The sequence below is a fragment of the Copadichromis virginalis genome, linkage group LG1 (genome assembly GCF_057382275.1).
Source record: "Copadichromis virginalis isolate Kocher_CV1m ecotype Utaka linkage group LG1, C_Virginalis_male_GT1.1, whole genome shotgun sequence".
NCBI classification, from domain to species: domain Eukaryota; kingdom Metazoa; phylum Chordata; class Actinopteri; order Cichliformes; family Cichlidae; genus Copadichromis; species Copadichromis virginalis.
In genome coordinates this window covers 16101972-16114344 of record NC_140618.1, presented here as the reverse complement: position 1 = coordinate 16114344, position 12373 = coordinate 16101972, and the positions used below count along the sequence as shown (strand labels likewise).

Sequence of the window (12373 nt, the reverse complement as noted above, 5' to 3'; positions counted from 1 at the left end):
CACCGACAGAAACCACAATCATCACCCCACATAGCACCCAATGACAAGAGAGCAGGGAAGCTGTATGGGGGAGGGGTTTAGGAGTAACACAAGCAAGAACAGAGAGGAGGCTGAAAAGGGGATAAATACAGCAGAGATGAAGGGGAGCCGACAGAAGACACAAAGCAGGAAGAGACTGAGACCAGTGGGTCTCTTATTTGTGCTTATATGTACACATTAGTGTGACACTCTGAATGTATGAATGAAATGTATAAAGATATGAATGAAAACATGGAATTGTCTGTGAATAGTGACTTCTGAACACAAGAGGGGAGGGGCGAGTCTGTTACCATCCAATCAGAAGCAGGAAGCAGAGAGAGGGTCTCAGTGAAGCAGAGCGGTGATTGGTTCAGTTTGGGAGTGAATGACTCTGCAGCTCAGAGAATGAAACAGTTACCAGTGCAGCTGTCAAAGATGAGGCTCACTACATTTCTAATTCACAGAACGAGTGCAAAGACCAAGCTGATTTCATGTAGGCAAGCATGAGCAGTAAGAATGCAAATATTTAAAGGCACAATCAGCATTTTTTAAAACAAACAAAAAAAACACGCATCTCTATCAGTACTGAAGCACTTTTATACATAGTTTCCTGTTAACTTATGCCTTTAAAATCAGCCAAAGTCAGAGGGAGAGGTGCTGAATCAGAGCCAAATGGGGCACAATGGGACTATTACAAAAAGAAAAAGAAGAAAAGAAAACAAGAAGCAAAAGCTGTTTTGAAGGATCCATAAAATATTTATTTATAAAATATATACAGTAAATATATACAGTCTGATACAAACATACATCCTTAAGATCAAACACTGCCAACTACCAGTGTTTACTGGGACCTGAACTATTTAGTCCTCAAACTCAGCAGCATAAAGCACTTGCTGAAATTTCATTCGCACCTCCATCCTTTTTTTAATGGTTAGCCTCTTCAGTGACGGCAAGAGGCTGAGCAAAAACAGTTCATCCTCATCTCTGAGGTTGCTGAGGGGATCTGCAGAACTTATCTCTGTTTCTGCGGATGTTTGTCTTTTGCGCTTAAGAGAGCCTCCCACGTCCTGATCGCTGGTCGGACAGGACTCCGGAAGAGAAAAGCTGGTGCTGACGACAGGCAGAGAGCCCAGCTGAGCCTTCTCCTCTTTGTCTTGCTCCTTCTCAGCGTTGCCTGCTCTACTAGCTACCTGTGTGGTGTGAAAACAGAAAACAAACACTGGTTAACACGGATTGCAACACACTACTGATTACGCTCAGTGATTTTCTTCTTCTTCTTTTTTTCAGATTGCAGTCAAACACCAGACATTTGCAATATTTCACTGTCTACCCCAAGATGGAGTGGTGAGCCAGTGTCCCAACATCCAATGGGAAAGAAGGCTTTTCCACTAGCACCTACTTCGCTTGACTCTGCTTTGGGTGTTTTCTATTACAATTGAGTACCAGCTCAATGTAGATAGGGTCATCATAGGGAGGCAGCTGGAAAGTCTTGTGATATCATTTGTATGCGACACAAACACAAGACAACAATGGAGGACATCAAGGTGATGCTATACATGTGGCTTGGTCTATGGCTTTTTGCTAGAGTCAGGGTAAAAGAAGAGAGAGAGAGAGAGAGAGAGAGAGAGCGAGGGGTGGCTGCAGGCAGCGAGATGATCGTCAGAATTTCAAAATTGGAGGGTTTGATTCTTGTGAAGGAGTTGACCTCATGAATCATCTAGTGATGTCACCTCCTGGCCCATCAGTGGCATGTAGTCTGTTCAATGTGACTCAGCTCGCTTAAAATCCCGGCCATGTAGGTACTAAAAATGTACCTGGTATCAGGTACTAATACCTAATGGAAAACACGAAAAAGTCGAGTCAAGCAGGTTAGATGCTAGTGAAAAAGAGACAGAAATGCTCATGGAGAAGCAGTTGATTAAGACTAGCTTTAATGAACCAGACGGTAGACATTTGCTGAAAAATCACAGCAGGATGCAAAGAAAAGGAAAACAAGTAAACACTGGAGTAGCTTTCACTGGTGCAAAGCTACTCCAGTTTGTAGTTTTACAGTCTAAAACTACAAACTGCTAGTTTTAGACTGTAAAGATCAACGCTTTACAATAAAGGTTTTAGCTTTTGTCTGAAAAAAAAAATCCTGGTTCTGAGCAGGGATCCTGTCATCTCTTTACTTCACAATTTATCCTGTTCAGGGTTCCAGAGGGGCTAGAACCCAACCTACACAGAGTGCAAGGCAAGGCTAAAACAGAGAGGCAGACACTCCCAAACCTACACCCCCTCAGCCAAATTAGATTCACCAATTAGCCTAACATCTATGTCTTTGAACTGGACCAGGAAATTTGACCCCAGAGCCTTCTCCCTGTCAGACAACAGTACTAACCACTGCATCAACCTCATCTCACAACAAGGGCAAGTACACTGACTCTAAAAATTTCACCTCTACCTGTTGCCTGTTCTACTTCTTTCAACTGCTCCCCATAGGGGTCATCTGCCTTCATCTCACCCTATCCCTAGAATCTTCCTCTGTCACACAAACCCTCTGCTAGACCTCCTTCTTTGCTGAGCTGTACCTCTGATACAGTTATTTCTAATCTTGTTCATCCTCATCACTCCTAATTAAATAATCTGAGCATCTTCAACATTGTCACCTCCGGCTCTGCCTCGTGTCTTTTCATTAACGACCTACAGGAGAAATTTTTAGTTAAATTATGCAAATTCTGATTACATTTAGCTTTAATAAATTTATGTGATGCTGTTCTGTTGAAGGCTGATTAGACAGCAACATTATGTTACTGGCCAATTTTAGTTCATTCCAGAAAACTGACTGAGGCTTTTAAGCAAAACAGTTTGTACAAGACAGAAATATTAAAATATCCAATCGAGACCAAATTTTATTTAAAAAAATACTTTTTAAAAAGCACAAATATGACAAAGTACTGTCATACAAACAAATGTAAACATAAAATTTAGAGGCTGTATCGATGACTGAAACCCCTGTAGTGTACTATTGAAATAGATAAATAAAGTTTATATTGTAAGTATTGACCTAATTACAATGTTACAGAGATAAGTTCCCTTATTAATAAAAGAAATAACTCACAACAGCTTCAGAAATTGAGTATGTGTTAGTTTATCTACAGTAATATGGTTGCTACTTTTGGACTTCCAGGTGCTTTTATTTGGAAAAACGGATATCGTTATAGGCATCTGTTCGTAATGACATGGCTGGACGTTTCATGATTTTAGCGAACACAACATATACTATGATGTTTACGATATTTAGCCATTTATATATTCTTGTTTATACGTGCAGAGTTTCAACACTATGCAACAGTTCGGTATGATGGCGGTCACTATGGCCTTTACTAAGTTAGTTAGCTGTAGCTAAGCTACGAAGCTTAGCAAAAGCTAATCTACTAAACATAAAAATGCATTTTACCGAATGGCGGACACACACTTCTGGCTCCCCCATGCCTCTTTCTCCTCTGGGTTTGACATAGGCGGTGAGCCAGGATAGCTGGCTGTACAGCACGGGGGTATGCCTGTCTGCCGGGTCCTCGTTGTCGTCCAGCAGAGGGAAGTGTCTCTTGGCCAGTCGCTTCTTCGCTTTACAGAACTTGTCGCGCAGATTTTTCCATTTCAGCTTCACCTCTTCCTCCGACTTTCCCATGGCGTCCGCGATCTCTTTCCACGACAGATGTCCCTTCATGTTGTCTTTGTAGTCCCGCCGTCTCGGATCGTACAGATTCGGGTGTTCACGTATCAAATCCGCCAGCTTCTTTTCCATCGAGTTCATTTTGTTTTCCGTTGGTTCACTTCTTCACCGCGAAGTCCTTTCGTCGACAGACCGCGATTTCGGTTCGTTTTTCTCGGTAGAGTCTAACCGGCAGGAGGAAGTACTAACGTCGCAGACTTCAAAATAAAGGTTATTCTCTGGACTTTGGTGACACATGACATCCTACAGTAAAAATTCCTTACCATGAAAAAAATAGGAGAATTGGAAAAAATATGAGCTACAGATACTACTTTATTTTAAAGCAGAACATGAATTAAATATAATTCATCAAATTCAAATGTGTTTTCTGTGGTTCTCCAATAGATGGCGTATTTGCTCTATTCTTCTCACCCATGCTGTGTGGGGTTATCACGTACTCCGTTAAAACACAGTAAAAGCTGTAATAATCGTGCATGTGACTTTAACTTTGCACAGAAACAGCTCTTACCGAAGTCATCAATGACCTGAAGATCAACAGTGACTCACAATGAGTTTCAGTCAGTTCTACCTGACCTCATTGCTGCCTTCAACTCATTGACACTTCAAAGTTTTAGATTTGCAGAAATAAAAAGTCAGTCAGGGGTTCCTAACGGAACAGTCCTTGCTCCATTACTCTTTAACCTTTACATGTTCCTGCTTGGTACTGTCATAAAGAATCACGATATATCCTGACATTCTTATGCAGATGATCCAGGGTTATACTTATCATTTTCCTCTGATGATCTAACCCTTGTTCACAAGTTAATACCTGCACTTATCTGATGGTTGCCTCAAAACGTTTTAGAACTGAACAGAGACAAGACAGAAAATTTGTTCATATTTATCCATTTCTATGAAACACTGTGAGGAATTGGGAATCTTGGCATTATTTTGGATTGTGATCTAAGTTTTTATTCATCATATTAATAAGGTCACCAGAACTGCTTTCTATCACTTAGAAAATATATTAAAAAGTTAGAAAAGTCTTACCATTGTTGGAACTTGATCGTTCTGAAAGCATGACAGAAAAGCTGGTTATGACACAAAAGCCCTTATTAACATAGCTATCCATTGGCAGACAGTTGTTGTTGTTTTTTTAGATGTATATGTTATAAATAAAGAAAATATATTTGAAAAGTTCATCGGTTCAACATAATAAATCATTTGAGCAGAGTGTTACACTTGATCTATACAGTATTTGTGTTACAGTGCTAACATGTAAATATTTCCTATATTAGTCCTGTTCAGATATTTATGCAGCCTTTATCACAGGACATTAGATTTAATTTGAAGGAGGCAATGCTGATCTGTGACAGATCACACATGGCCTCCGTTTCTCCTCACCTGGTGGGCTCCTCGTGCAGGACACTGCAGATTACAGGGATGACACAAAGGATAACACCAATTATCAGGACATCAGCTCTGATCATAGGGATGTCACATGTGATTTGCACCCTGTTACAGTCACTATTATAATATAACTGTCTAGACTACCTATAGGTCCCAAAAGGGGAGGCAACATATTATTAGTATCCAGAAAGTCAAGACACCTTCATTTAAAAGGACAACACTGATTATACACACAGCATGAGACATATTTACCCGTTTAATCTACTGAACTGGTAAACATGCAGAGTTGCTGTTCTTGTTGGCACAGAAACAAATCATCCACTACTTTAAAGTGTTGTGAAGGGCTAAAAGCTTTATAAAACATTTTAATTTATCAATAAAATTCAGCTTTTGGATATTACATTGTGCAGATTTGGAAAAATAATATTAACTCAGTTTTTTTTTTTTATTGTAGACCAATCACAAACTATTTCAGGCTATCGGCTTCCAGAGCCACAAGCAGCAGCATTAGTGTTTCTGAAAACCTGACGTGTAGGATTTTACTCTAATAACTCGATAGCTCATAAAAACTATAAGTGTAAATAAAATAACATTAGGCAGTTGTAGAAAATACTTTTGTCAGATGATTGGAAACAACTTTAAATATAAAAAAAATTGGGAAAATATGCGGTAAATAGACTGCTGTATTTAAAACAGACTTTCAAACCCTATACAGCAGGGGTGTCAAACATGTGGCCCAGAGGCCCCACCTGGTCCAAGAAATTGCCCATTTGAGCCACTGGATGTAAATGCTAAGAAATGGTAAGAATTGAAATAAGTACTCCAGTTTCTGGTGTGGCAATGCCAAAATTACCCTGGAGTGGACAAGTAAGAACATTTGGAGTATTTTCCCCACACAGTGTATGTGTATAAACGGCTACCTAGGGGGAGCCAAAGACCAAAATGAGCAGAAATCATCTGAAGGAAGTAGAAGCAGTCAGTGCAACTGGCAATAACCATAAAACCTTTATCTTCAGTTTGATTTTGAAGATATATACACAGTTTTTATCAAATCATTGACATTTATATTATCCTTGGCAGACAGTTGTGATGAGTGCTGTGCCGGAGAAAATGTATCTTTGGTCTGTGGCACCTCAGCGTCTGGAAACCAACTTATAATAGGTATGGGTATCTTCCTCTACAGTATCATGATGGGTGTTGTTGTGCTTCAGCAGCTTTGCCTGCCAAGCTGTTCAGGAATGTGAACCACTGACCCGTTGTTCACAAGGTTACCGCTGCCAATATTTGGCTACTGTCCTCTACAAATGTTTATTTTCTGTACTGTGCTACTGTCCTTGCATGCCCCGCTGAAGTATCCTGTTTCACAATGAACTCATCTGCGTTTAAAATAACAAAGTATTATTGTAACAACTGTGTATTTACTAAATCTGGAACAATCTTGATTAAAAAAAATGAATGGGTTCGTAAAGCTGTTTGCCTGCTATCTTATCTTCTTTACTGTGGGTGACACAACATCCCAAATCATCTGGACACACACTTTCCCTCAGCCACAAGCACATCCTCTGTAGTGAGAGTGACATATTTATCATCAGGGGAAAAGGAGGAGCGAGATACACCACCTAAAAACAGACACTGATCAGGTAGTCATAGATAAGTCTGTGAGCGAGTGTCTGACCCAACAAGCTTTGCCAGCACGAGGCAGATCAGTGAAAAACAGTATCTCTGAATGGGCAGTTTAATGGGAACAGTGAGTTAATCATCTTCAAGTGCTAAAAAAGTCGTTTTATCATTCATGTCTAGACCTGATAATCTTAATATCTTGTGAGAAGGAGATACATTTTCCAACCCGATTCATCCTCTGCTCCGTGTGTGTGTGTTGTTTCAGAGCAGCTCTTTCCCAGAGCAGTGATAAATGTCACCTCAGCGGGGCCTTTAACACCTATGCTGGTGTAAAGGCTGACAGGGTTGGGGTGGGGCGTGAGAAGTCTGGGGTTCACACCTCACTGAGGATAGGAGATGATCCTGTAACTGAGCTTTTAATACACACACACACACACACACACACACACACACACACACACACACACACACACACACACACACACACACACACACACACACACACACAGATCTAAAGCTCTAAAGAGGACAATAAAGGAAGAGGTACAATGTACATGTAATCCTACCTAGGACACAAAACTCATTCCACTTTACTCAAGATAAATAGAAATCCTGTGTTAACTTACAATAGAATCCATGGAAGAATCAATATCCAAATTAAAACTTTATTTGAGTAGCATTTTGCAGTTTCTTTGCCATCATATTGCATCTATAATGTTATGTTGTGGTTTTTCTATTTTGCCTGCTTTGACAGCACACTTTCACACAGTTTTGAATATTGCAGCGTCATTAAATTAACCAGCATGTTAAAACGGTTCAGGCTACAACTGTGTCACCAACATTAAAATACATGTAAATATATGTTTCATTCAAATTGCGACCTTTTCTGCATGCGATAGAAGCAGTCACCTGTCTGCATGGTCCGCACAAGTGTCTGGATCTGTTGTTGAGGAATTGCTGGGTAAGAGCAACCTGCAGCTGTGCAGTGGTCATTAGCTGTTGCTGCCTCTGTACACATCAACCCAGCCTGTCCTGGCATATGCAATAAGAGACACCCGCATAAATACATGCTAAGAAGTGTCTGGATGGCACAAGCACAGGTTGCAGCGCCTCACTCATCTTGGTACTTCTGTCCAGTCAGATTTCAAACAAGAACATTCAGATGAGAGATGGTGCTGCAGCAACAGTTTGGACACACATGAGGTTTGAGAATGCAGTAAACTGAAGCAATTCTGAGTGATTTCATTTGTGTGTGGTAAACAACTTCCCAGTCCCATCACTGTCTAAAACCAATTAACCAAAAACTGCTCACAGAATATGCTTGGGTTAAAGAGATTAAATTAATGTACTGAGAAATGGATTTAACAAAGACTCAGATATATTTCATGACATAAAACTTTTATAAATATAAAGTGTTGACTGCCTAAAAGGAATTTTGGCTAACATTTTACTTTTGTGTTTTCATGAAAGCAGTATATCATGACATAGTTCACGTCTCTTATTCAGCCTACTGAGAAACCATTCCGTGCACTTTACTGAACTAGTGGGCTCGCTCACAATTGTCGTCATATTAGGATTTTTCATTGTGTTTTGTGGCTTTGTGAAGCCAGATGTTTTTATACAGACACAAACAAAGTCCTGAAATTATTCAAAATGACAAATTAGTTTTTTTGCACAACACTTCGAGTACAACATAATTTTTTCATAAAGATTGGGAAATCTCTGAACCAGCCTGAATCTTAGGAGCTGAATTAAAGTGCCCACAATCACACTGTGGGGGCGTGACAAGGCTCCACACTGTCAGTGTGTGCCTATCCTTTAAACTCTGCCTCTGTAACACAGACTCACATACATCCTGTTCCTTTTGGCACATACATGTTAAAGGGAGACGCGGACTCATTTGTACTATTTAAGGCTTCAGTGAGACGTCTTCCTCCATCCTTTCTTCTGCCCTGCATCTTACTCATCTTCTGGGTGTGAGAATTGTCAGCGAGCTGAAGTCTCTCATTAACTCTGGAGCTCTTTAGCGTTTTCTCCCTTATTACACACACACACACACACACACACACACAACCACACACACACACACACACACACGTACATTCATTTAGCAGGAGTTGCAAATGATTTGGCATATTTTCCTTTTTCTCCTGCCAAGTGAGCAGTCGTTTAAAAAAATATTAACCGTTCACTGAGCCATGCTTTCATTACTAAGATCATAAACTAAACAACTTCTCTTCAGTCTATGATCTCATATGTTTGACTTTATTGACAGTAAAACTAAATTTTAACAAACACACTTTCAGTCCACTGAAACCTGGACAGCAGTTTTTGAAACGCTTCATCTGTGGGTGCGAAGACGAATAGCTCAACGTGAGCTGAAGACCAAAATGATGCATGGTTTGGACCACGTAGGTTAACCACATCAGTACAAAGGACAGTAACTGGGGATGTGTGTGCATTTGTCAGACCTATGCTAAGGGGAAGTGTCTGTGCTTATCAAAGAGCAGGTTGAGCTGACATCTAAATGCTGAAGTGCTACCAGCTTTTTAAGTTGGCTGATACCTCCTACCGCCTTCCCCCACAGACACAGTGTAGAGTGTTTGTGTGTTTGGAGACGTATTTGAATATTAATCATCTGAAACACACTTTAAGGTGAAGACTCTGCAAACAGAGAGCGATCTTCAGTGTCATGGCTGTAGTCGGCCTCCTGTATATTTAACTTTTTCCCCCGTTTTAGCTGAAATCTGGGAACAACATGGACACATTAAAGAAAATGTGTTTTTTTCAATTACTTAGAGCATTTAAACATGGTGATAGATGTTTAAAGTATATGATAAATACACTGATTTACCCACTTTATTATCAGGGTTACTGCTAATAGTAACTAACAGTTGCATTCTAATGCCAAATTACAAGTTTAACATTTGCAGTTAATTTCTTCCATTATTTCTTTCAACCAGACATTTACCAGCCAAGTCATGTACAAAAACGATCAGAGCAGTTCTTCCCATTTCAGGGTGCATTCACATGTTCCCTTTTGAGAAGTAACTGTTGCAGTTATTCAAACCCAGAAGAATATGCTTCGAATTTTCTAGTGAACATCAAAGTGGTCCTTCCCTGTCCAGCAGCGTGGACAGGAAGCACAGTGCATGTGCAGATCCAGTTCAGCATCTGTGCCTCTTGAGAAACAAAATAATGAAAGACAGAATCTTTTGGCCGAACCTGCCAGCCTCGGGTGAATTTCTTGTAATAGCTCTTTCTAGAGCAGCATTTTCTCTAGCCCCCCCCCCCCCCCCCCTCTTTTTGGAGGGGGGTTTCATGGAAACAGCTCTAGATTGGATACCAGCATCACTGTCAATCCATTTTCTTATCCACTTCCAGGTTGGAGTGGGTCTGGAGCCTATCCCAGCTGTCATAGGTCAAGAGGCAAGGTATACCCTGGATAGGCCAATCTATCACTGGGCTAACTCAGAGTGACAGATTCACACTCACATTTAGAATCAATAAATAACCTAACATTCATGTCTTTGGACTGTAGGAGGAAGCCAGAAATCCTATACAGGCACAGGGGGATCAGGCAGACTCCGCACAGCCTCACAGAACCTGCTTGCTGTGTAGTGACAGTCTTAACTCCTGCATTACTGTGCTGCTCTGAGGGGGACCAGCATCACTTATGTGGTTCTCACTGTGGAGCATTCAGCGTGACTCTTTTACTCATAAAGTTGTTTCCTCTAAGCTCCTCACATGTCCAGCTGGAAAAAGATGACCTGGAACCCTCACCTCAGTTAAATGTGCACATACTCTCTGACACACATACACACTGTATGAGTGTCAGAGAGTCACTCTGATCAAAGCCTTTTCTTTCAGACATTTGCAGTAATAATTTTGATTTACACAGAGGAGGATGCCACTGCGGTGCAGCAGACTTGAGGATGTCAGTCTGATCAATGACTAATTAAGATAAGTGGCCTGGTTTATTAGGGCCTCTGTTCTCACACAGTGTGTCTTCACAAACCAAACCAACTCGAACTGCTAACACCTGTTGTTCACAGGTTTCCCTAAACAAGGAAATAGATCATGTGCTGAATGTGTTGGAGTTGCTTAAACCGTGTGACTAAATCAAAAAGAAATGATTACGAGCACAACTAAAAGCAAAATAGCAAAGAGCACAAACCAGAACATACTGAGGAGAGCAGAACATCTTGTCACTTTTTTGAAGAAGTGATTTGGAAGAGCTGCAGATTAAAGCAGATTTTTGGAGTAATTATCCCACAGGAGGATGAGCAGCCCTGCATTGAGCTGTGGGATTTCCCTGTTATCCTGACCTTTGACCATGACCTGCTATCCCCACCTCCCCAACCTGCTTGCTTGTTAACCTGAGCGTCATGCGTGTGACCCATCAGCACTTCAGAGGAAGTGCCAACAGAAAGTCATCTGTGGAGGGTTAAAGCGTTACTGACAGACAGGGAGTGAGACAGACAGAGGGGTATGAATGAGAGTGAGGGAAAGGAAGAAAGAGAAGCACAGAGTCTGCATGTCATGATTCATGCATTAACACATGAATGCCATTGAGCAGTGGAACAGGCAGGCAGCAGGGGGGACAGCATATGCATGCAACCAAAGATCGAGTTAAAGGGAGAATCCAAAGCAAAACAAATCCATGTGTGCTGGTTTTCCCTTAAGCTGTAGGGCTTAAAAAAACAAACAAACAAACAAACAAACAAACAAACAAACAAACAAACAAACAATATATATATATATATATATATATATATATATATATATATATATATATATATATATATATATATACACACAGTGGGGCAAAAAAGTATTTAGTCAGCCACCGATTGTGCAAGTTCCCCCACTTAAAATGATGACAGAGGTCAGTAATTTGCACCAGAGGTACACTGCAACTGTGAGAGACAGAATGTGAAAAAAAAATCCATGAATCCACATGGTAGGATTTGTAAAGAATTTATTCGTAAATCAGGGTGGAAAATAAGTATTTGGTCACCTCAAACAAGGAAAATCTCTGGCTCTCACAGACCTGTAACGTCTTCTGTACGAAGCTTTTCTGTCCCCCACTCGTTACCTGTATGAATGGCACCTGTTTGAACTCATCATCTGTATAAAAGACACCTGTCCACAGCCTCAAACAGTCAGACTCCAAACTCCGCCATGGCCAAGACCAAAGAGCTTTCGAAGGACACCAGGAAAAGTATTGTAGACCTGCACCAGACTGGGAAGAGTGAATCTACAATAGGCAAGCAGCTTGGTGTGAAAAAATCAACTGTGGGAGCAATCATCAGAAAATGGAAGACATACAAGACCACTGATAATCTCCCTCGATCTGGGGCTCCACGCAAGATCTCATCCCGTGGGGTCAAAATGATCATGAGAACGGTGAGCAAAGATCCCAGAACCACACGGGGGGACCTGGTGAATGACCTGCAGAGAGCTGGGACCAAAGTAACAAAGGTCACCATCAGTAACACACTACAACGGCAGGGAATCAAATCCCGCAGTGCCAGACGTGTTCCGCTGCTGAAGCCAGTGCATGTCCAGGCCCGTCTGAAGTTTGCCAGAGACCACATGGATGATACAGCAGAGGATTGGGAGAATGTC

General features: G+C 41.0%; 1 protein-coding gene across 2 annotated transcripts; it reads right to left on the bottom strand.

The window, feature by feature from the left end:
* Positions 1 to 753: 753 nt before the first annotated feature.
* Positions 754 to 3922, bottom strand: LOC146718527 (uncharacterized). 2 transcript variants are annotated; one of them, XM_085452605.1, is made up of 2 exons: positions 3476 to 3922; positions 754 to 1208 (listed from the first exon to the last, which is right to left on the bottom strand). In XM_085452605.1, exons 1-2 carry the CDS (start codon positions 3812 to 3814, stop codon positions 879 to 881), a joined length of 669 nt encoding a protein of 222 aa, XP_085308731.1. In that variant the 5' UTR covers positions 3815 to 3922; the 3' UTR covers positions 754 to 878. The 2 variants fall into 2 exon arrangements, with proteins under 2 accessions (XP_085308731.1, XP_085308725.1); XM_085452599.1 differs by having other exon boundaries at positions 3458 to 3920.
* Between the last annotated feature and the right edge of the window lie 8451 nt (positions 3923 to 12373).

What these genes read in the sequence shown, in the direction of transcription:
- LOC146718527 (XM_085452599.1), bottom strand. Translation starts at nt 3,814, where the DNA reads ATGAACTCGATGGAAAAGAAGCTGGCGGATTTGATACGTGAACACCCG. An exon ending in AAGTGTGTGTCCGCCATTCG is followed by an intron (nt 1,209 to 3,457) that starts GTAAAATGCATT and finishes CACACCACACAG; the next exon opens with GTAGCTAGTAGAGCAGGCAA.